The sequence below is a fragment of the Pristiophorus japonicus genome, chromosome 11 (genome assembly GCF_044704955.1).
Source record: "Pristiophorus japonicus isolate sPriJap1 chromosome 11, sPriJap1.hap1, whole genome shotgun sequence".
NCBI lineage: Eukaryota > Metazoa > Chordata > Chondrichthyes > Pristiophoridae > Pristiophorus > Pristiophorus japonicus.
Window position 1 is genome coordinate 13,936,074 of NC_091987.1, and position 24,404 is coordinate 13,960,477.

Below are 24,404 nucleotides of genomic sequence, written 5' to 3' on the forward strand. Positions count from 1 at the left end.
TCAGTACTGCACTGGGAGTATCAGCTTAGCTTTTTGTGCTCAAGTCTCTGAAGTGGGCCTTAAACCCACAACCTTCTGACTCAGAGGTAAGAGTGCTACCCACTGAGCCACGGCTGACAGACAATACGAAATGATTTCTCCATATCTATCCGATCGAATCTTAGTCATCTTAAACATCTTCATTTAAATATTTCAATCAGATCACCCCTGAACCTGATAAACCCGAGGAAAGACAACCAGTCCTCATAATTTAACCCTCTAACCCCCGGCTATCATTTTGGTAAATCTGCACTGCACCGCCTCCAAGGTCAAAAAATCCTTTCTGGGTTGCAGAGTCCAGAGCTGGACGTCTCCAAGGGCATTAATAACCCAGAACAGACCAATGGACTGTCCCCACAGGTGTTCAAAACTGGAGTTGCTTTCACTCCAACCAACGGCTTAGATTAGACTTGGCTGTGATTCCTCTCATAACGGAATATCTGCTTGGACTTGTGGTGTAGGCATGAAGAGTGTCCACTTGAAGGATGTATTGAGGAGGCTGTCTATGACTGATAAAACCTCACAGTCAATGCCTTCAGCAGAGTATGTGACTGAATTGGCCAAAATAATGAGCAGACATATTCAAAAAAGGCATTGAACACAAATCGATCAGATTTGTCTCTGACTTACACTAGAATGTCAAAGCTATTGTACTGAATGCCAGCGTCTCCCAACTTCTCAATGTATCCCTGGACAAATTCGGTGTTTGTTTCCTTGTATCCAAACTTCTTCTGATGATACGAGATGTACTTGCGTGAGATTTGGATCTGCAGCAAAAACAGCACGGGGTTAGATACAGAGTAAAGCTCCCTCTATACTGTCCCATCAAACACTCCCAGGGCAGGTACAACACGGGGTTAGATACAGAGTAAAGCTCCCGCTACACTGTCATATCAAACACTCCCAGGGCAGGTACAACACAGGGTTAGATACAGAGTAAAGCTCCCTCTATACTGTCCCATCAAACACTCCCAGGGCAGGTACAGCACGGGGTTAGATACAGAGTAAAGCTCCCACTATACTGTCCCATCAAACACTCCCAGGGCAGGTACAGCACAGGGTAAGATACAGAGTAAAGTTCCCGCTATACTGTCCCATCAAACCTTCCCAGGGCAGGTACAGCATGGGTTAGATACAGAGTAAAGCTCCCTCTACACTGTCCCATCAAACACTCCCAGGGCAGGTACAGCATGGGTTAGATACAGAGTTAAGCTCCCTCTACACTGTGCCATCAAACACTCCCAGGGCAGGTACAGCATGGGTTAGATACAAAGTAAAGCTCCCTCTACACTGTCCCATCAAACACTCCCAGGATAGGGACAGCACGGGTTAGATATAGAGTAAAGCTCCCTCTACACTGTCCCATCAACCACTCCCAGGGCAGGTACAGCACGGGGTTAGATACAGAGTAAAGCTTCCTCTACACTGTCCCATCAAACACTCCCAGGATAGGGACAGCACGGGTTAGATATAGAGTAAAGCTCCCTCTACACTGTCCCATCAACCACTCCCAGGGCAGGTACAGCACGGGGTTAGATACAGAGTAAAGCTCCCTCTACACTGTCCCATCAAACCTTCCCAGGGCAGGTACAGCATGGGTTAGATACAGAGTAAAGCTCCCTCTACACTGTCCCATCAAACACTCCCAGGGCAGGTACAGCATGGGTTAGATACAGAGTTAAGCTCCCTCTACACTGTGCCATCAAACACTCCCAGGGCAGGTACAGCATGGGTTAGATACAAAGTAAAGCTCCCTCTACACTGTCCCATCAAACACTCCCAGGACAGGGACAGCACAGGATAGATACAGAGTAAAGCTCACTCTGCACTGTCCCATCAAACACTCCCAGGACAGGTACAGCACGGGTTAGATACAGAGTAAAGCTCCCTCTATACTGTCCCATCAAACACTCCCAGAGCAGGTACAGCACGGGTTTGATACAGAGTAAAGCTCACTCTTCACTGTCCCATCAATATGTTTTGCCCCAATCTAAGGAGTGCTCCCTATTGCAACAGTTTTCTATTTCCGGCACAAGTTATTCTGTTTGATTGACCATTTCTAGACAAATAGGTGCAGTTTTGTGCTGCCCCCATGAAGAACTGGGATGGGACTGTCCAAATGTATTTCACATAAGAGATCAGGCAGGACAAGAGGATTTGAACCGGGGATCTGATGCACTGCGGGTCAGGTGATCCCAACATCTTCATGTCCAACGTAGGTGTCAGACTCAATTCAATTCCACCTGCACAACACTGGAATAGGCTGTCCTTCCAGTCGATGTTAGATGAAGCAAGCTTGCATTTCTATAGTGCCCTTCACAACCTCAGGTTGTCCCAATGTGCTTCACAACCAATGCAGTACGTTTTGAAGTGTAGTCACTCTTGTAATGTGGGAAACGTGGCAGCCAATTTGCGCACAGCGAGCTCCCACAAACAGCAATGTGATAATGACCAGATAATCAGTTTTTAGTTATGTTGATTGAGGGATAAATATTGGTCTAGGACACCGGGATAACTCCCCTGCTTTTCTATGAATAGTGCCATGGGATCTTTTACATCCATCTGACAGGGCAGACGGGGCCTTGGTTTAACATCTCAGTTGAAAGACGGCGCCTCTGATAGTGCAGCGCTCCCTCAGTGTCAGCCTAGAGTTTTGTGCTCAAGTCTCTGGAGTGGGACTTGAATCCACAACCTTCTGACTCACAGGTGAAAGAGTGCTACCCACTGAGCCACGGCTGACACTGCTAATCATGGGGCCCCATTGTTGTACGTAGTGTCTTGCAGTATTGTTTTTGTCATGTATGTAACCTGTATGTAACAACACTGCAATACTGTAATGTATGTAAGAAATGCACACCTTGACCACAGGGGGTGAACTTGTGGGAGACACTCCTCACCTGGTCATCCAGGTATATAAAGGGAGGTCCCACGCAGGGTCATCACTTCTTGGTCCTGTGAATAAAGGTTCAGGTCTTGGAGTGACCTTGTCCATAGAATGTGCCTCGTGTGGATTTGTGGTATTGTGTAAGGACTTTACATTGGCGACGAGAAATGGGAATCAACGACCCACGAGAATGGCCACCGGCAGCACAGATGAACGGTACTGTGTTGGTGAGGACTGGGACGATTTCATTGAGAGGCTCCAGCAGAGCTTTGTCATGAAGGACTGGCTGGGAGACGCAGCGGCCGACAAGCTAAGAACGCTGAAGTTCAGCGGGTTCATGTGGCAAACATTCACAGCTCATATACCAAAACGCCACCTATGATGATGAAAGTCCTATTAAACGGCATCCCTGTACGCATGGAGTTGGACACGGGGGCCAGCCAGTCACTCATGAGTGTTCAACAATTCGAAAAGCTGTGGCCACTCAAAGCCAGCAGACCCAAACTAGAATGCATTGAGACGCAATTACGGACGTACATCAAATAAATTACTCCAGTGCTAGGCAGTGCAATGTTGGCGGTCATACATAATGGATCGGTGAACCGGCTGCCGCTCTGGATTGTCCCGGGCAATGGCCCCGCACTGTTGGGGAGAAGCTGGTTAGCTGAGATGAACTGGAAATGGGGAGATATGCACGCCATGTCATCTGTGGAGAAAAGTTCATGCTCACAGGTCCTGCAGCAATTTGAGTCGCTATTTCAACCTGGCATCGGGATGTTCAAAGGTACCAAAGTAGTGATACGCATCACCCCGGATGCCAGACCAGTGCACCACAAAGCCAGAGCTGTGCCGTATGTGATGCGGGAGAAAATTGAGAGCAAGTTGGTGAGAGAGGGCATTATCTCGCCCGTTGAATTCAGTGACTGGACGAGCCCCATCGTTCCCGTCCTAAAAGCGGATGGTTCTGTCAGGATCTGTGGCGACTACAAGGCCACTATCAACCGGGTGTCCCTACAAGACCAATATCTGTTCCTGAGAGCGGAGGACCTTTTTGCCACGCTGGCAGACGGCAAGCTGTTCACCAAGTTGGACCTCACTTCAGCCTACATGACCCAAGAACTGGCCGACGAATCTAAACTACTGACCACCATCACCACGCACAAGGGACTGTTCGTTTACAACAGGTGCCCATTTGTCATTCGATCAGCGGCCGCGATTTTTCAAAGAAAAATGGAAAGCCTGCTCAAATCCATTCCCGGAACGATCGTATTTCAGGACGATATCCTCATCACCGGTCGAGACACCCAGGAATACCTCCACAACCTGGAGGAGGTGCTACTCCGACTGGACCGGGTAGGCCTGCGACTCAAGAAGTCTAAGTTTGTGTTTTTGGCTCCCGAGGTCGAGTTTCTGGGCAGGAGGGTTGCTGCAGACGGGATTCGGCCCACCGAATCCAAAACAGAGGCGATTCGACGAGCGCCCAGGCCCTGCAACACATCAGAGCTGCGTTCATTTCTGGGACTCCTGAACTATTTCGGGAACTTTCTGCCGAACTTAAGCACATTGTTGGAGCCGCTACACATGCTCCTGCGTAAGGGTTGCGATTGGTTTTGGGGGACTGTCAGGAAAGGGCTTTTGATCGGGCACGAAGCCTACTTTGTTCAATTAAGTTATTAACCCTGTACGACCCCCATAAGAAATTGGTTCTGACATGTGATGCATCGTCCTATGGGTTTGGGTGCGTGTTGCAGCAGGGTAACGCTGAGGGCCAACTACAACCTGTGGCTTATGCCTCCAGGTCGCTTTCTCAAGCTGAACGGGGATATGGGATGGTTGAGAAGGAAGCACTCGCATGTGTCTATGGGGAAAAGATGCACCAGTACCTTTTTTGCAGGGGGTTCGAATTAGAAACGGACCACAAGCCGTTAACAGCCCTGCTGTCAGACAGCAAGGCTGTCAATGCCAATGCGTCAGCTCGCATACAGCGATGGGCTTTCACGCTGGCTACGTATGACTACACCATCCGGCACCAGCCCAGCACCGAAAACTGCGCTGACGCACTCAACAGGCTTCCACTGGTCACCACTGAGGGGGCAGCGGAGCAAAGCGCTGAGATGGTCACGGCTGTCGCTGCCTTTGACAGCGCAGGGCTCCCCCATCACAGCCCGCCAGATCAAAATCTGGACCAACAGAGATCCCCTCCTATCCTTGATTAAGAAATGTGTCCTGACTGGGGATTGGGCGCCCGCACACGGAGCATGCTCTGAGGAGGCCAGACCGTTTCACAGACGGATGGATGAGCTCTCCATCCAAGCCGACTGCCTACTATGGGGCAGCCAGGTAGTCATGCCCCAGAGGGACAGGGAAACATTCGTCAGGGAACTCCACAGCGAGCACCCTGGCGTCGTGTTGATGAAGGCCATTGCCCGGTCACATGTATGGTGGCCGGGAATTGATTCAGACCTGGAACACTGTGTTCGCAGGTGCACGACGTGTGCCCCCAGGGAGGCCCCGCTCAGCCCGGGGCCCTGGCCCACCAGGCCATGGTCACGTATTCATGTGGACTATGCAGGCCCGTTCATGGGAAAAATGTTTCTCATTGTGGTTGATGCGTGCTTGAAATGGATCGAATGCATCATTTTGAATTCGTGCCCGACATCCACCACTGTGGAGAGTCTGCGTGCGGTCTTTGCGACCCACGGCTTGCCGGACATCCTGGTTAGCGATAATGGCCCATATTTCACAAGCTACGAATTCCAGGAGTTCATGTCGGGTAATGGCATTAACCATGTCAGGACAGCACCGTTCAAGCCGGCCTCCAATGGCCAGGCGGAACGTGCGGTCCAAATCATTAAACAAGGCATGCTCCGGATTCAAGGACCCTCCCTTCAATGCCACCTATCGCGCCTCCTGCTGGCCTATAGGTCCCGACCGCACTCGCTCACGGGGGTCCTGCCCACGGAGCTACTCATGAAATGAACACTCAAAACTCGGCTGTCCCTCATTCATCCAGTCCTGTCCGCCATTGTTGAGGGCAAGCGCCAGTCCCAAAACGAGTACCATGACCGCAATTCAAGGGGGAGATATATAGAAATTGATGACCCCGTATTTGTTCTCAATCACGCTTTGGGGCCCAAATGGCTTGAGGGTACTGTAATAGACAAAGAGGGGAATAGGATCATAGTGGTTAAACTTAACAATGGGCAGATATGCTGCAAGCATCTGGACCAATTAAAAAAAGGTTCAGCATGGACACTGAGGAACCTGAGGAAGAGCATGAGATGGTGCTCACACCACCGCCAGTGAACGAGCAACAAGAACATTCAGCAGCATGCACAGTCCCAGCAGTCAGCCCGGACAGGCCGGTATTACCACAGGTGACAGAGACGCATACCAAGGCTGAACAACCACAGCCTCAACTGCGGCGCTCCACGAGAGAGCGCAGACTACCCGAGAGACTTAACCTATGATTCCAATAAGATGTTGAGGGGGAGGTGATGTCATGTATGTAACCTTTATGTAACAACACTGCATACTGTATACACCTAAGAAATGCACACCTTGACCACAGTGGGTGAACTTGTGGGAGACACTCCTCACCTGGTCATCCAGGTATGTAAAGGGAGGTCCCACGCAGGGTCATCACTTCTTGGTCCTGTGAATAAAGGTTCAGGTCATGGAGTGACCTTGTCCATAGAATGTGCCTCGTGTGGATTTGTGATATTGTGTAAGGACTTTACAGTTTTAAGCTGGCAATGATTGAACTATATTTTACAAGGCATTGCATGACTAAAAGTGTCATCGACTGGGCTAGGTTTGTAATCAGACTGAGTGGAGACGGAAAATTGAAATGGTTGGTTGAACTTCCCCCCTTCTCCCCCTCTTCCTCCCCCCTTCTCCTCCTCCTCTACACTCTCCCTTCCCTCTCTGCCCCTCCTACTCTCCCCCCACTAGATGCTAGTGTTGGCCAATTATTCCACTCTAGGGAGCATCAGAGCCCCTCCTGATCCTGCTCTCACACAACATTCACGTATGACTTGCTTCCACACCAAAAAGGGATGAGTTCACAGGTGTTTCAATAAAGGACGTGATAAACCAGGACCCGAACTACATGTTGAAGGGTGGAAGATGCCTGTGCGTGGATTTTAACGTGTAGTGGCCATTGCACACCAGCCACCACACGGGCTTGACAGAGTTAGGTCTACGAGTCAGCCGTAGATCAGTGGGTAGCACGCTCGCCTCTGAGTCAGAAGGTTATTCTTTCAAGTCCTTTCCTCGAACCAACCAGGGAGCAGGCTATCTTAGATCTGGTACTGTGTAATGAGATAGGATTAATAAACGATTTCCCTGTAAAGGATCCTCTAGGAATGAGTGACCATTACATAGTTAAATTTCAAATTCAGTTGGAGGGTGAGAAAGCTGGATCTCAAACCAATGTCCTAAGCTTAAATAAAGGAGACTACAAAGGTATGAAGGCAAAGGTGGCTAAAGTAAACTGGGAAAATAGATTAAAATGTGGGACGGTTGATGAACAGTGGCAGACATTTAAGGGGATATTTCATAACTCTCAACAAAAATATATTCCAATGAGAAGGAAAGACTGTAAGAGACGGGATAACCATCCGTGGCTAACTAAGGAAATAAGGGAGGGTATCAAATTGAAAACAAGGGCATAAAATGTGGTCAAGACTAGTGGGAGGCCAGAGGATTGGGAAACTTTTAAAAAGCCAGAAAAGAACGATTAAAAATATAATAGAGAGGGAAGATAGATTATGAAAGTAAACTAGCAAGAAATATAAAAACAGATTGTAAGAATTTCTACAGGTACATAAAAAGGAAAAGGGTGGGGAATTAATAATGGGTTAACAGGGAAATGGCAGGGACGTTGAACAAATATTTTGTATTGGTCTTCATGGTAGAAGGAACTAAAAACATCCCAATAGTGGATAATCAAGGGGCTGTAGGGAGGGAGGAACTTAATACAATCACTAAGTCCCCTGGACCTGATGGCTTGCATCCTAGGGTCCTAAAAGAAGTGGCTGCAGAGATAGTGGATGCATTGGTTGTAATTACCAAAATTCCCTGGATTCTGGGGAGGTCCCAGCAAATGTAATGCTCCTATTTAAAAAAGGAGGCAGACAGAAAGCAGGAAACTATAAATCAGTTAGCCTAACATCGGAAAAATGCAGGAGTCCATTATTAAGGAAGCAGTAGCAGGATATTTGGAAAAGCATAATTCAATCAAGCAGAGTCAGCATAGTTTTATGAAAAGGAAATTGTGTTTGGACAAATTTACTCGAGTTCTTTGAGGATGGTGGATAAGGGGGAACCAGTGGATGTGGTGTATTTGGATTTCCAGAAGGCATTCGATAAGGTGCCACATAAAAGGTGACTGCACAAGATAAAAGTTCACGGGGTTGGGGGTAATATATTAGCATGGATAGAGGATTGGCTAACTAACAGAAAATAGAGAGTCGGGATAAATGAGTAATTTTCTGGTTGGCAAACAGTAACAAGTGAATGCCGCAGGGATCAGTGTTGGGGCCTCAACTATTTACAATCTATATTAATGACTTGGATGAAGTCATTACGAGTGTAATGTAGCCAAGTTTTCTGATGATACAAAGATGGGTGGGAAAGCAAATTGTGAGGAGGACACAAAAAATCTGCAAGGGATATGGACAGGCTAAGTGAGTGGGCAAAAATTTGGCAGATGGAGTATAATGTGGGAAAATGTGGCAGAAAAAAATAGAAAAGAAAATTCTAATTTAAATGGAGAAAAATTGCAAAGTGCTGCAGTACAGAGGGACCTGGGGGTCCTTGTGCATGAAACACAAAAAGTTAGTATGCAGGTACAACAAGTGATCAGGAAGGCAAATGGAATGTTGGTCTTTATTGCAAGGGGGATAAAGTATAAAAACAGAGAAGTCCTGCTACAACTGTACAGGGTATTGGTGAGGCCACAGCTGAAGTACTGCGTACAGTTTTGGTCTCCGTATTTAAGGAAGGATATACTTGCATTGGAGGCTGTTCAAAGCAGGTTCACGAGGTTGATTCCGGAGATGAGGGGGTTGACTTATTTAAGGTGGAGATAGATAAATTTTTGAGTGATAAGGGACTAAGGGGTTATGGGGAGCGGGCAGGGAAGTGGAGCTGAGTCCATGATCACATCAGCCATGATCTTATTAAATGGCGGAGCAGGCTCAAGGGGTCAATTGGCCTACTCCTGCTCCTATTTCTTATGTTCTTGTGTTTATATGTCCCCGAGTTTTATTTTCTCCTATGAGTGGAAATATCCTCTCTGCATCCATCTTGTCGAGCCCCCTCATTATCTTATATTCGAAGACGTGAGCACATAATCCAGGCTTACGCTCCAGTGCAGTACTGACGGAGTGCTGTCTTTAGGATGAGACATTAAACTGAGGCCCTATCTGCTCTCTCAAGTAAATGTAAAAGATCCTTATTGGAAGAAGAGCAGGGGACTTCTCCATGGTGTCGTAGGCCAATGTTTACCCCTCAATCAACATCACTAAAACAGATTATCTGATGATTAACAGATTGCTGATTGTGGGAACTTGCTGTGTGCAGTTTGGCTGCCGCGTTTCCTATATTACAACAGTGACTGCACTTCAAACGGATCTTAGTGGCTGTGAAGTGCTTTGGGATGTGCCTAAGATTGTGAAAGCCGCTATATAAAGGGAAGTCTTTCTTTCATTTCTCTGTCAAATGCCCCCTTTTAGAAAGTATGTGAACATGCACATTTGTGTGCACGTGAGTGTGCGTGAGTGTGAGTGTGAGCGCACGTGAGTGTGCGTGCGCGTGAGTGAGTGTGCACGTGAGTGAGTGAGTGCGTGCGTGAGTGAGTGTGTGCATGAGTGAGTGTGCGCCAGTGAGCGTGTGCGTGAGTGAGTATGTGCGTGAGTGTGTGAGTGTGTGAGAGTGAGTGTGTGTGTGTGAGTGAGTGTGTGCGTGAGCGAATGTGTGAGTGTGTGAATGTGTGCGTGAGTAAGTGTGTGCGTGTGCATGAGTAAGTGTGTGAGTGTGTGCGTGAGTGAGTGTGTGCGTGAGTGAGTGTGCGCGTGAGTGAATGTGTGAGTGTGTGTGAGTGAATGTATGCGTGAGTGAGTGTGTGATTGTGTGTGTGAGTGAGTGTGTGATTGTGTGTGTGAGTGAGTGTGTGATTGTGTGTGTGAGTGAGTGTGTGATTGTGTGTGTGAGTGAATGTGTGAGTGAGTGTGTGATTGTGTGTGTGTGAGTGAGTGTGTGAATGTGTGAGTGAGTGTGTGATTGTGTGTGTGTGAGTGAGTGTGTGATTGTGTGTGTGAGTGAATGTGTGAGTGAGTGTGTGATTGTGTGTGTGTGAGTGAGTGTGTGATTGTGTGTGTGAGTGAGTGTGTGATTGAGTGTGTGAGAGAGTGTGTGATTGTGTGTGTGAGTGAGTGTGTGATTGTGTGTGTGAGTGAGTGTGTGATTGAGTGTGTGAGAGAGTGTGTGATTGTGTGTGAGTGAGTGTGTGATTGAGTGTGTGAGAGAGTGTGTGATTGTGTGTGTGAGTGAGTGTGTGATTGTGTGTGTGAGTGAGTGTGTGATTGAGTGTGTGAGAGAGTGTGTGATTGTGTGTGTGAGTGAGTGTGTGATTGTGTGTGTGAGTGAGTGTGTGATTGTGTGTGTGAGAGAGTGTGTGATTGTGTGTGTGAGTGAGTGTGTGATTGTGTGTGTGAGTGAGTGTGTGATTGTGTGTGTGAGTGAGTGTGTGATTGTGTGTGTGAGTGAGTGTGTGATTGTGTGTGTGAGTGGGTGTGTGATTGTGTGTGTGAGAGAGTGTGTGAGTGAATGTATGTGTGAGTGAGTGTGTGATTGTGTGTGAGAGAGTGTGTGTGATTGTGTGTGAGAGAGTGTGTGTGATTGTGTGTGTGTGAGTGAGTGTGTGATTGTGTGTGTGTGAGTGTGTGATTGTGTGTGTGTGATTGTGTGTGTGTGAGAGAGTGTGTGATTGTGTGTGTGTGATTGTGTTTGTGTGAGAGAGTGTGTGATTGTGTGTGTGTGAGAGAGTGTGTGATTGTGTGTGTGTGAGTGAGTGTGAGTGAATGTATGCGTGAGTGAATGTGTGAGTGTGTGTGAGTGATTGTGTGCGTGAGTGAGTGTGTGAGTGTGTGTGTGAGAGAGTGTGTGCATGTTTGGATATGTGCTTGCATGCACAACAACTTGAAGACAAGATCGAGTTCAGCTGTGATGCTTTCCATGGTTCAATAACTTACCATCCCTTATTGTTTTGGCTCACATATGAAGAATGGTCACTTAGGTGAAATACCAGAAAGTGACCCCAGGAACGAGTCAGGAAAGTGGGCAAGATTGGCAGAGCAAGGAGAATAAAACCGATGAAATACTGATACAAAAGGAAAATACCGAAGAAATTCTGATCCTGGAATCTATTCTAGAGGGCAACAATTGCAGCATTAATAACTCTCTATTGCCTTACCAGCTCATCAGTCATGTCCACTCCAGTGACATGACCATTGGTTCCCACCAGCTTGCTCAGGATATAGCTGTCCCGCCCAGAACCACTTCCCAGGTCCAATACACGACATCCTTCCAGTTTTTCTGGGACCACGAGTCCGCAACCAAAATACCTGGAAAACAAACGGGGAAACGGACAGGGGCAGAGAGAGGGAGAGAGAGACAGAGAGAGTGAGAGCGAGAGAGACAGAGAGAGAGACAGAGAGACAGAGACAGCGAGAGAGAGTGACAGAGAAAGTGACAGAGAGTGACAGAGAGACAGTCAGAGAGAGAGAGACAGAGAGGGAGAGAGAGAGTGACAGATAGACAGAGAGTGGGAGAGAGTGAGGCAGAGAGAGAGAGAGAGTAAGAGAGTGAGACAGAGAGAGAGAGAGAGAGAGACAGGGAGAGAGAGAGAGAGAGTGACAGAGAGAGAGTGACAGAGAGACAGACAGAGAGAGAGAAAACAGAGAGAGCGAGAAAGAGAGACAGAGAGTGACAGAGAGAGTGCGAGACAGGGAGACAGAGAGAGAGTGACAGAGAGAGTGACAGAGACAGAGAGAGACAGAGAGAGAGAGAGACAGAGAGAGAGAGAGCGAGACAGAGACAGAGAGAGAGACAGCGAGCGCGATAGAGAGCGACAGAGAGAGAGTGACAGAGAGAGAGAGAGACATAGAGATAGAAACAGAGTGTGAGTGACAGAGACACACAGAGAGACAGAGAGATAGAGAGACAGTGACAGAGAGAGAGTGACAGAGACAGAGAGAGAGAGAGGTAGACAGAGCGATAGAGAGTGACAGAGAGACAGAGAGACAGACAGAGAGAGAGAAACAGACAGAGACAGAGAGGGATAGAGAGAGAGACAGAGAGATAGAGACAGAAGAGAGAGAGAGAGACAGAGGAAGCAAGAGAGAGAGAGACAGATGAAAAGAGAGAGAGAGAGAGACATAGAATGAGAGAGATACAGATACAGAAAGAGATAGAGAAACAGAGGGAGAGCGATGCTGTGGTTAGTATTCACCTCCCTCACACTTCCAACAGTTTCTACCGTCACGTGGAAGGAGTCAGTTTGTCGGGCAGCCCAAGATTGTGATCAGTGAACAACAGTGTTCAGTGAGTATATGACAGGGGCACGAGTGGGTCTACAATACACTGTACAAACCAATACACATTCCTTCCACAAACTGGGCGAAGTTTGCTTGGACCTGGGTTTAGATGGAGTCCAGACGCATGGGGCAAAAACAAACTTTGCTACTGCCCAGTATCACCCCTTAGCCCACCCTCTCCCCTTAGCCCACCCTCTCCCCTTAGCCCACCCTCTCCCTTAGCTCACACTCTCCCCTTAGCCCACCCTCTCCCCTTAGCCCACCCTCTCCCCTTAGCCCACCCTCTCCCCTTAGCCCATCCTCTCCCCTTAGCCCACCCTCTCCCGTTAGCCCACCCTCTCCCCTTAGCCCACCCTCTCCCCTTAGTTCATTGTAATGTCTGTAAGCTTGTAATGTTTGTAGCTCCACACTGTGGATGTGGACGTATTGTGTACTGCAAGTGCAGGGTTACTAATAAACAGAACGAGGCAGACTTCCGGAGGCTTCCGAGAGAGCTGCCTGCCATATTAGGAAGCAGTGTGTGCTGTGCTCTGTGAATATATCACATTTGGCGACGAGGATGGGCTTTTTCGGATGATTTAAAGCTAAAATTTTGTTGGTGAAGAATTCAGCTAGCCGACAGAGAGACTTTGGAAGTTTCTGTCTTTGGAAAAAAGCTACAAAATCCGAGGTAAAATACAGCACATGGTGTGAACAGCTAGAGATTAAAATGGCAGGTGTATTGGGATATTTGGGGGAATATAGACACGACCGGGAACGTTTTAAAGCGTATGTGGATCAGCTAGAAATGTATTTCACTGCAAATAACATAATCGAAGTTCCAGACAATGCAATCCAGAACAGGGCTGTGTTGGAATGTAAGAAAGCAATCTTCTTATCGGAGGCGGGTCCGACAGTGTACGAAACCCTTGTAAATCTGCTTGTGCCTGACGAGCCAAAGGACACAACGCTTAAAGAGAGTTTAACGAAGCTGGAGCAGCACTATAACTCCAAACCGTTAGAAATTGCTGAAAGCTAGCGTTTTGGGATTCGGAATCAAAAGGCTGATGAAAGTATCAGTGATTGCATCATAGCATTAAAAAAGCTATTGATGCACTGTAATTTTGAAAACTTTCAAAACCGAGCATTATGGGATTGTTTTGTTTGTGGGGTGAAAAATGATGCGATCAGAAGGAAGTTATTGATGATGGATGACTTGACTTTTGAGATTGCTTGTCAGACAGCGAGGTCGATGAGCATGGCGAACAATATTCCCGAGAATTAAATAATGATTACGGTCATCAGTCAACCGAGGTAAATCACCTGCAGATTCAAAGTAAAAGACGGTGGGGGCCGAAAGTCTCAGAAACTGGAAATTCTAACAGAGCGTCGAAGTCGTGCTATAGGTGCCTGGGACAACACATTGCTCAAAGTTGTCCATATGTGAAGGCAGAGTGTTTCTTCTGCACAAAGACTGGGCATCTTGCGAAGGCATGCCAATTAAAGGGTAAACCAGTTTTTAAAGCTATGAGTTCAGCATTCAAAACTATGAGTAGAAATCCAAAGAGATTACATAGCATGGAAGAACAACATGACGAGGAGATGTTAGAGTTATACGTCATCAGGAGCACGAGGTTAACGGACAGCGATACGGAAAGCATCAAAATCCACATAGATGTTGCGGGATTCAAGATGCCAATGGAAATTGACACGGGTGCATCCGTGAGTGCAGTACCGGAGTCACTATACCGTGACAAATTGCATGATTTTCAACTGGAGAAATTCAAGATAGAGCTGCGAGGCTACTCGGGAGAGAAAATTCCTGTGGTAGGTCGTATCACCGTACCGGTGAAATATAAAGATCAATTTCAGAACTTGCCTCTAATAGTAGTGAAAGGAACAAGTCTGTCTTACTAGGAAGAAATTGGTTGCGTTTACTGAAGCTGGATTGGAGTAAGATTTTCTGTGTGGAAGCGAGATTTTCATCAACGGATGAGGTTATCAAGAAGTATCCGAAGGTGTTCTGTGAAATGGGCAGTCCGATCCAAGGCTTCAAGGCGAGTGTCAGGGTACAGAAGGACGTTAGATCGGTTTATTACAAACCACGTTCCATACCATATGCACTCAAGGAGAAAGTTGAGCAAGAACTCAAAAGACTAGAGACTGAGAACATGATTTGTAAGTTAGATCGATGTAATTGGGCTACACCCATTGTACCTAAGTCTCATGGTAAGGTAAGATTGTGTGGTGATTATAAGGTAACCATAAACCAGGTTCTGGAGGGTAATGTCCCCAATACTTTGCCGAATGTAGAAGATTTGTTCACAAAACACTGACAGGTGGTCAGACCTTCTCAAAGCTGGATCTTACGAATGCCTACCAACAGCTTGAACTAGATGAGGAGTCCAAGTCATGTTTGACTATAAATACTCATCTAGGCCTATATCAATTTAATAGGCTACCGTTTGGAGTGTCTTCCACCCCTGCCATATTCCAAGGGGTGACGAACCAGATTTTGCAAGGTATTGAAGGGGTAGTATGTTATTTGGATGACATACTAATTTCAGCACCAAATAGGCAAATTCATAATAACATATTGAATGAAGTCCTCAGACGGCTAGAGAAGCACAGAGTATGAGTGTATGCTCGTAAGTATGAGTTATTTAAAAACTCAGTGGAGTACTTGGGGTACAGAGTAGCCAAAGATGGTTTACATCCAACCATGGGAAATTTGGATGCGATCAGAAATGCACCCACTCCCAGGAATGTCACTGAACTTCGTTCATTCTTGGGTCTTTTGAACTATTATGAGAAGTTCCTACCAAATTTGGCTACAGTATTACATCCACTGAATGAACTTTTGAAACAAACAGGTCCATTGGAAATGGTCAGAAGAATGCGATACAGTATTCAAGGAGTGTAATTAGTTCACTATGACATATCTAAGGAGATTGAGCTAGCATGTGATGCCTCTCCGTATGGAGTTGGGGCAGTAATCTCTCATGTATTAAGTAGTGGGGAGGAGAGACCAATTGCTTTTGCTTCACGCACTCTCAGTGCCAGTGAGAGTAATTGTGCGCAAATTGAAAGGGAAGCTTTGGCATTAATTTTTGGGGTCAAGATGTTTCACAAATACTTGTATGGTCGTAAGTTTACCATCGTTATGGACCATAAGCCCCTGACAGCAATCCTCCATCCAACGTCCCCAGTTCCAACATTAGCTGCAGCCCGAATGCAGAGATGGGCTTTGATTTTGTCAGCATATACATATGATATTGAATACAGACGATCAGCTGATCACAGTAATGCTGATGCAATGTCTAGATTGCCTTCCCCATCACAAGTTACACCCGATAGGGAAGAAGTGTTTTATTTTTCATACATTGATGAACTGCCAGTCACAGCTGAAGAGATTGGGAGAGCAACCAAACGTGACCCAGTGATGTCAAAGGTGTATGAGTATATTGCAAATGGATGGCCAAACCAGGTAACAGACAAAGATACACAGCCATTCTTCATTCGTAGGAATGAATTATCAGTCGATAAAGATTGTATCATGTGGGGTGCAAGAGTGGTTATACCAAATAAATTCAGGTCCAAATTATTAGGAGACCTCCATGACCAGCACCTGGGAATGAGCTTGACCAAGAGTTTTACACGCAGTTATTTATGGTGGCCAGGTCTTGATAAAGATATAGAGTACATTGTGAGTCAGTGTACGACATGTCAATCGTTAAGCAAGCAACCACCACCAGTACCATTACAGCCATGGAAATGGCCTCCCAGGGTGTGGCAAAGGCTACATATTGATTTTGCTGAGTTAGAAGGACAACAATTGTTCATTGTGATTGATAGCCATTCGAAGTGGGTTGAGGTGTTTCCAATGTGGAAAATAACAACAAGTAAAACATTGGACATTTTACGAAAATTATTTTCTTCATTTGGCCTCCCTGAAGAGATTGTTTCGGAAAATGGACCACAATTTCGTTCAGAAGAATTTGCACAATTCACGAGCAAAAATGGGGTGAAACATAACAAGGTTCCAGCATACCATCCTGCTTCGTTAGGAAAGACATCAGCTTGGATGATGTGGAATCTATATGGGTAGAGCTGCAGAACACCAAAGGGCAAAAAACGTTAGTGGGAGTTGTGTACAGACCTCCAAACAGTAGTAGTGATGTTGGGGAGGGCATCAAACAGGAAATTAGGGGTGCATGCAATAAAGGTGCAACAGTTATAATGGATGACTTTAATATGCACATAGATTGGGCTAGCCAAACTGGAAGCAATACGGTGGAGGAGGATTTCCTGGAGTGCATAAGGGATGGTTTTTTAGACCAATATGTCGAGGAACCAACTAGGGGGGAGGCCATCTTAGACTGGGTGTTGTGTAATGAGAGAGGATTAATTAGCAATCTCATTGTGCGAGGCTCCTTGGGGAAGAGTGACCATAATATGGTGGAATTCTGCATTAGGATGGAGAATGAAACAGTTAATTCAGAGACCATGGTCCAGAACTTAAAGAAGGGTAACTTTGAAGGTATGAGACGTGAATTGGCTAGGATAGATTGGTGAATGATACTTAAGGGGTTGACTGTGGATGGGCAATGGCAGACATTTAGAGACCGCATGGATGAACTACAACAATGTACATTCCTGTCTGGCGTAAAAATAAAAAAGGGAAGGTGGCTCAACCGTGGCTATCAAGGGAAATCAGAGATAGTATTAAAGCCAAGGAAGTGGCATACAAATTGGCCAGAAATAGCAGCGAACCTGGGGACTGGGAGAAATTTAGAACTCAGCAGAGGAGGACAAAGGGTTTGATTAGGGCAGGGAAAATGGAGTACGAGAAGAAGCTTGCAGGGAACATTAAGGCGGATTGCAAAAGTTTCTATAGATATGTAAAGAGAAAAAGGTTAGTAAAGACAAACGTAGGTCCCCTGCAGTCAGAATCAGGGGAAGGCATAACGGGGAACAAAGAAATGGCAGACCAATTGAACAAGTACTTTGGTTCGGTATTCACTAAGGAGGACACAAACAACCTTCCGGATATAAAAGGGGTCAGAGGGTCTAGTAAGGAGGAGGAACTGAGGGAAATCTTTATTAGTCGGGAAATTGTGTTGGGGAAATTGTGTTGGGGAAATTGATGGGATTGAAGGCCGATAAATCCCCAGGGCCTGATGGACTGCATCCCAGAGTACTTAAGGAGGTGGCCTTGGAAATAGCGGATGCATTGACAGTCATTTTCCAACATTCCATTGACTCTGGATCAGTTCCTATGGAGTGGAGGGTAGCCAATGTAACCCCACTTTTTAAAAAAGGAGGGAGAGAGAAAACAGGGAATTATAGACCGGTCAGCCTGACCTCAGTAGTGGGTAAAATGATGGAATCAATTATTAAGGATGTCATAGCAGCGCATTTGGAAAGAGGTGACATGATAGGTCCAAGTCAGCATGGATTTGTGAAAGGGAAATCATGCTTGACAAATCTTCTGGAATTTTTTGAGGATGTTTCCAGTAGAGTGGACAAGGGAGAACCAGTTGATGTGGTATATTTGGACTTTCAGAAGGCTTTCGACAAGGTCCCACACAAGAGATTAATGTGCAAAGTTAAAACACATGGGATTGGGGGTAGTGTGCTGACGTGGATTGAGCACTGGTTGTCAGACAGGAAGCAAAGAGTAGGAGTAAATGGGTACTTTTCAGAATGGCAGGCAGTGACTCGTGGGGTACTACAAGGTTCTGTGCTGGGGCCCCAGCTGTTTACATTGTACATTAATGATTTAGACAAGGGGATTAAATGTAGTATCTCCAAATTTGCAGATGACACTAAGTTGTGTGGCAGTGTGAGCTGCGAGGAGGATGCTATGAGGCTGCAAAGTGACTTGGATAGATTAGGTGAGTGGGCAAATGCATGGCAGATGAAGTATAATGTGGATAAATGTGAGGTTATCCACTTTGGTGGTAAAAACAGAGAGACAGACTATTATCTGAATGGTGACAGATTAGGAAAGGGGGAGGTGCAACGAGACCTGGGTGTCATGGTACATCAGTCATTGAAGGTTGGCATGCAGGTACAACAGGCGGTTAAGAAAGCAAATGGCATGTTGGCCTTCATAGCGAGGAGATTTGAGTACAGGGGCAGGGAGCTGTTGCTACAGTTGTACAGGGCCTTGGTGAGGCCACACCTGGAGTATTGTGTGCAGTTTTGGTCTCCTAACTTGAGGAAGGACATTCTTGCTATTGAGGGAGTGCAGCGAAGATTCACCAGACTGATTCCCGGGATGGTGGGACTGACCTATCAAGAAAGACTGGATCAACTGGGCTTGTATTCAATGGAGTTCAGAAGAATGAGAGGGGACCTCATAGAAACGTTTAAAATTCTGACGGGTTTAGACAGGTTAGATGCAGGAAGAATGTTCCCAATGTTGGGGAAGTCCAGAACCAGGGGTCACAGTCTCAGGATAAGGGGTAAGCCATTTAGGACCGAGATGAGGAGAAACTTCTTCACCCAGAGAGTGGTGAACCTGTGGAATTCTCTACCACAGAAAGTAGTTGAGGCCAATTCACTAAATATATTCAAAAGGGAGTTAGATGAAGTCCTTACTACTAGGGGGATCAAGGGGTATGGCGAGAAAGCAGGAAGGGGGTACTGAAGTTGCATGTTCAGCCATGAACTCATTGAATGGCGGTGCAGGCTAGAAGGGCTGAATGGCCTACTCCTGCACCTATTTTCTATGTTTCTATGTTTCTATGCTTCGAATGGTGCAGCATAGCGCACTGTACAAATTGTAAAACGTGCCCTCATAAAACAAATGTTAGATCCAAATCCAAGGAAACGACAGTTGTCATTGGATCACAAATTGGCTAATTTTTTGATTACATATCGAAATACTCCTCATAGAACTGCTGGGAGAACACCATCTGAGTTGTTTCTCAAACGACAGCCACGAACCAGATTCTCGTTATTAAAGCCAAATTTGGCACAGTCCGTAGAAGAGACACAATTAAGACAGAAAGAGAATCATGATAGAGGTAGAGTAAAAGAGAGAAGTGTGAAATTAAACCAGAAGGTGATAGTGAAGAACCATCACCATAAATGGGTAAAGTGGTTACCAAGAAGAGTGGTGAAGATATGTGGTCCTCGCACATATTTGATAAAGATGTTTGACAATGAACAGGTTAGGTTTGTTCATATTGATCATATTTTACGTACAGACATGGAAGGAGTTGAAGGTGGGAATGATTCAATTATTTCTGACCCATCAGATAGTTTTGATACACCAGTAGCAAATCGTAAATACAATGTACTGGAAACAAATACAGGAGAGAATCAGAATGAAAGTCTGAGTCCGAGTCAGGAAAACAAAGAGCCTGAAGTTAGAGTGAGTTCAAATGAAAATCAAGGAAATTCCGTGGAGGAAAACGTTCCCCAGGATGAGCCTCGATTGAGTGTGAAATCGACACCATGTTTGGAAGGTTCTGTTCGAGAGTGAAGGTATCCTCTTCGAAACAGAAAACAATTGGTAAAGTTAAATTTTTAAATATGGAAGAAAAAATAAGTTTATATCCTGTGTTATGTATAATCATGAAAGTTATGTATGATGTTTGTTATAATGGCTTCTTCATTAAGGAGGGAGAAGTGTAATGTCTGTAAGCTTGTAATGTTTGTAGCTCCATACTGTGGATGTGGACGTATTGTGTACTGCAACTGCACAGTTAATAATAAACAGAACCAGGCAGATTTCCGGAGGATTCCGAGAGAGCTGCCTGCCATATTAGGAAGCTGTGTGTGCTGTGCTCTGTGAATATATCACACCCACCCTCTCTCCTTAGCCCACTCTCTCCCCTTAGCCCACCCTCTCCCCCTAGCTTGCCCACCCTCTCCCCTTAGCCCACCCTCTCCCCCCAGCCTGCCCACCCTCTCCCCTTAGCCCACCCTCTCCCCCTAGCCTGCCCACTGTGTGTCATGCTATTGCCATTAGCTCTCCCACCAGGCCCCAGACCTGTCTCATTAACCTGACCATAGAATCACAGAATGGTTACAGCACAGAAGGAGGCCATTCGGCCTGTCAAGCCCGTGCCGGCTCACTGCAAGAGCACCTCAGCCAGTCCCACTCCCCCGCCCTTTCCCTGTAGCCCTGCAATTTTTTTTCCTTCAGGTACTTATCCAATTATCTTTTGAAAGCCACAATTGAATCTGCCTCCACCACCCTCTCGGGCCGTGCATTCCAGATCCCAACCACTCGCTGCGTAAAAAAGTTTTCCCTCATGTCGCCTTTGGTTCTTCGGCCAATCGCCTTAAATCTGTGTCCTCTGATTCTCAACCCTTCCGCCAATGGGAACAGTTTCTCTCTACTCTGTGCAGACCCCTCATGATTTTGAACACCTCGATCAAAACTCCTCTCAACCTTCTCTGCTCCAAGGAGAACAACCCCAGCTTCTCCAGTCTATCCACATAACTGAAGTCCCTCATCCCCAGAACCATTCTTGTAAAAATATATATATTTGCAAAACATTTGCAGAGCTACAGGGAAAGGGCGGGCGAGTGGGAATAGCTGAGAGTTGGTATGGGCTCGACGGGCCGAATGGCCTTCTCCTGTGCTGTAGCCATTCTATGCTTCTATGAAAATCTTTCCTGCACCCTCTCTAAGGCCTTCACATCCTTCCTAAAATGCGGTGCCCAGAATTGGACACAATTCTCCAGTTGAGGCCGAACCAGTGTTTTATACAGGTTCACCATAACTTCCTTGCTTTTGTACTCTATGCCTCTATTTATCAAGCCCAGGATCCTGTATGCTTTTTTAACCGTTTTCTCAACCTGCCCTGCCACCGTCAATGATCTGTGCACATATACCCCCAGGTCTCTCTGTTAATGCACCCCCTTTAGGATTGTACCCTTTAGTTTATATGCCTCTCCTCGTTCTTCCGACCAAAATGTATCACTTCGCACTTTTCTGCGTTAAATTTCATCTGCCACGTGTCCGCCCAATCCACCTCTTGAAGTCCTCTTGAAGTCTATCACTATCCTCCTCACTGTTACTATACTTCCAAGTTCCCAGACTGGTCCCATTAGTCCGGCCATGTCCCAGACTGGGTACATTTTCTCAGCTACTGTCCTCAGGAATAGCGCTGTGATATAAACGAGATCATGTCCATGCCTCCAACAACAAGAACTTTTATTTAGATAGTACCTTTAATGTAGTAAGACCCCCCCCCTCGAGGCATTTCACAGGAGCGTTACCAAACAAAATCAGACACCGCGCTACATAAGGAGACATTAGGACTGGCCTTGGTCGAAAAGGTAGGTTTCAAGAGCGTCTTAAAGGAGTTGGAGCGACGGAGAGGTTTAGGGAGGGAATTCCAGAGTTTTGGAGCCAGGCAGCTGAAAATGTGGCCGCCAGTGGTGGAGCGATTAAAATAAGGGATGCGGAGGAGGCCAGAATTGGAGGAGAGAAGAGATCGCGGAGGTTTGTCGGGCTGTAGGAGGTTAGACAGATAGGGGAAGAAATTCAATATTGCCCCATTTGGCGGGCGGCGGGAGGGGGAGTAACAATTGGGAGGCGCAGGACATAGTGTCAGGCGCTGAAGTCTCGCCGCTCTCCCGAAATCCGGGTTACCGTCCCCGGAAGGGCTAATTCAAGCGCTGCACTTCCTTCCTGCAGCGCCAACGGGACGGACACCTCAGCAACCCTGCACACCGAGCCATGCAGCACTGCTGTGTCCAAGGGGCCCTTCCCTCCCTACCAACACTGCAGCCACCCTGGACCACCGGGGAGAGGGGGTGCTGCGTGATCAGCCCCGCACTCAAGCAAAGCGATCGCGGCCACGACCCCGCAAAGAAAACGGAGCAGCAGCGAGAAAGCCAAGGCAAGTTTCCTCTGTCTTTTCCCCTGGGCCACCTCGCCTTTAATCATGGCCGCCTGCGCCGTGCGTCCTGCAGCTGCCATTGTTTTCGCCCAGCGCTGCTGCAGGGGGCGAAAGTCGATTTCGGCGCCAATGTGGACGATGCGCGCGGCGATGACATCACGATCTCCGGGCGCAGGAGACCGGGGCGCCAAGCCGTAGCGCCCCCGTTGCAATGGCGGGAGTCGTTAACAGCGCTGCGCCCGGTCGCAAACTCGTCTGTGCCCGGGGGAACTAATGGGCAGCACAAAGGCATCCAATTTCACCCCCAATAGGGAGGGGCAAGACCAGGGTGGGGTGCAATTGCGTTCCTCGGCAGACAGAAATGGCAGCTGCCGGCGGTACTTTCTGACGGGACCACAATACATTGTGGCTGCAGTGGGCTTGAAGGGTCAGTATGATCGTCACGGACCAAGACTGCACAGTTTACGGGGAATGGCCCTGACTGGATCTGATAGCCAGACCAGAACCTTTCAACAAGTGAATGCTGCAGGAACAGGCATGCAACTTCACGATGCAATTCGGTGAAGTTACGGTATCGGTGCAGGAGCAGGTCCGAGGAAAGTCCTGGCTCTAGCCTTTCTGCACGTTACCACCGATCTCTGAATCTACCCTGAGTATTATCGAGGCATTCGGGACATAGACAACTACATCATTTTTCACAATGGGGCTTTCTCCCAATGGCCAAATGGGCATCACCCAATATGGTGATTGTAATAGAGCCACGCCTAGTGGACAACTGATGTAACAACAACTACTGATGCAATAATAAAAGGTCATGTGGCAAGCTCATGTGATCACATTTCTGTCAAGGAGCCATCTTGTAGTGTGAGCGCTTGTGTAGCTATGTCTAAAGATATCACAGATTGGTGATGAGGATGCAATTTTTGGATTCCCTACTTTTGTTAGTGGATAATCCTGCCAACTGACCGAGAGAATTTGAGAGGTTCTTTGTTTTGCAGAACAGCTAAAAATCCCAAGGTAAATTTCAAGCACACTTGGCTGAACTGTCGACGTTGACAGATTCCAGATGGCTGTGCCTTGTGGGAATAATCGGGCACTTGGGTGAGTTTCATCATGACCAGGAGATTTTCGGAGCGTATGTGGAGCGGCTAGAAATGTTTTTCACCGCGAATAGTATCGCTGAAGTCCCCGATGATGTAAACTGTAACCGGGTGGTTTTAGAAAGGAAACACACTATTTTCTTGACTGAAGCAGGTGTATGAAATCCTGAAAAACGTGCTTGTTCCCGTCAAGCCAAAGGACATACCACTGACACACTGCAGTCCTGAGCCCCTGGAAATTACTGAAAGTTATAGTTTTGGAATGAAATGACGAGGGTATCAGTGAGTACATTGCAGCTTTAAAAAAGCTATCCAATCACTGTCATTTTGGAAACATTCAGGACCAAGCATTGCGTGATCGCTTTGTTTGTGCGATGAAAAATGAAGCAATCAGAAAAAAGTTGTTGACAACTCCTGAATTGACTTTTGCTTTAGCTTGTCAGACAGCTATGTCGATGGATATGGCCGACCAATACTCCCGAGATTTTTGTGCCATTTCCATTCATTAGACAACCGAGGTGAATCGCGTGCATGCTAAAAGCAAAAGTCAGTTGGGCCCCAAGGCCTCATCAACTGGCCACGGTAACGGAGCATTGAAGTCGTGCATCAGTGCCTGGGACAACACATTGCTCAAAGCTGTCCATATGTGAAGGCAGAGTGTTTCTGCTGCAAGAAAATTAGGCATCTTGCGAAGGTGTGCCAACTGAAGTATAAAACGATGTTCAATGCTAGAAGTAAAAATCGACAGAGACTACATAGCATTGAAAATAAGCAACAGGATGTGGAGGTTCTCGAGATACACATCATCAGGAGCACGAGGGTATCGAACAGTGATTCGCAAAGTATTGTCATCCAAGTAGACGTTGCAGGAACCAGGCTACCCATGGAAATTGACACTGGTGCATCCATGAGCATAGTACCTGAATCGCTG

At 46.8% G+C, this 24,404-nt stretch overlaps 1 protein-coding gene across 1 annotated transcript in view; it reads right to left on the reverse strand.

Moving 5' to 3' along the window:
• The window catches only part of LOC139275692 (arsenite methyltransferase), a 109,722-nt gene that overhangs the window by 46,699 nt on the left and 38,619 nt on the right, over nucleotides 1–24,404 (reverse strand). The window contains exons 3-4 of the mRNA XM_070892867.1: nucleotides 11,403–11,553; nucleotides 670–806 (exon numbers count right to left, since the gene is read on the reverse strand). Coding sequence (XP_070748968.1) covers nucleotides 670–806; nucleotides 11,403–11,553 — 288 coding nt within the window. The remainder of the gene's footprint in view (nucleotides 1–669; nucleotides 807–11,402; nucleotides 11,554–24,404) is intronic.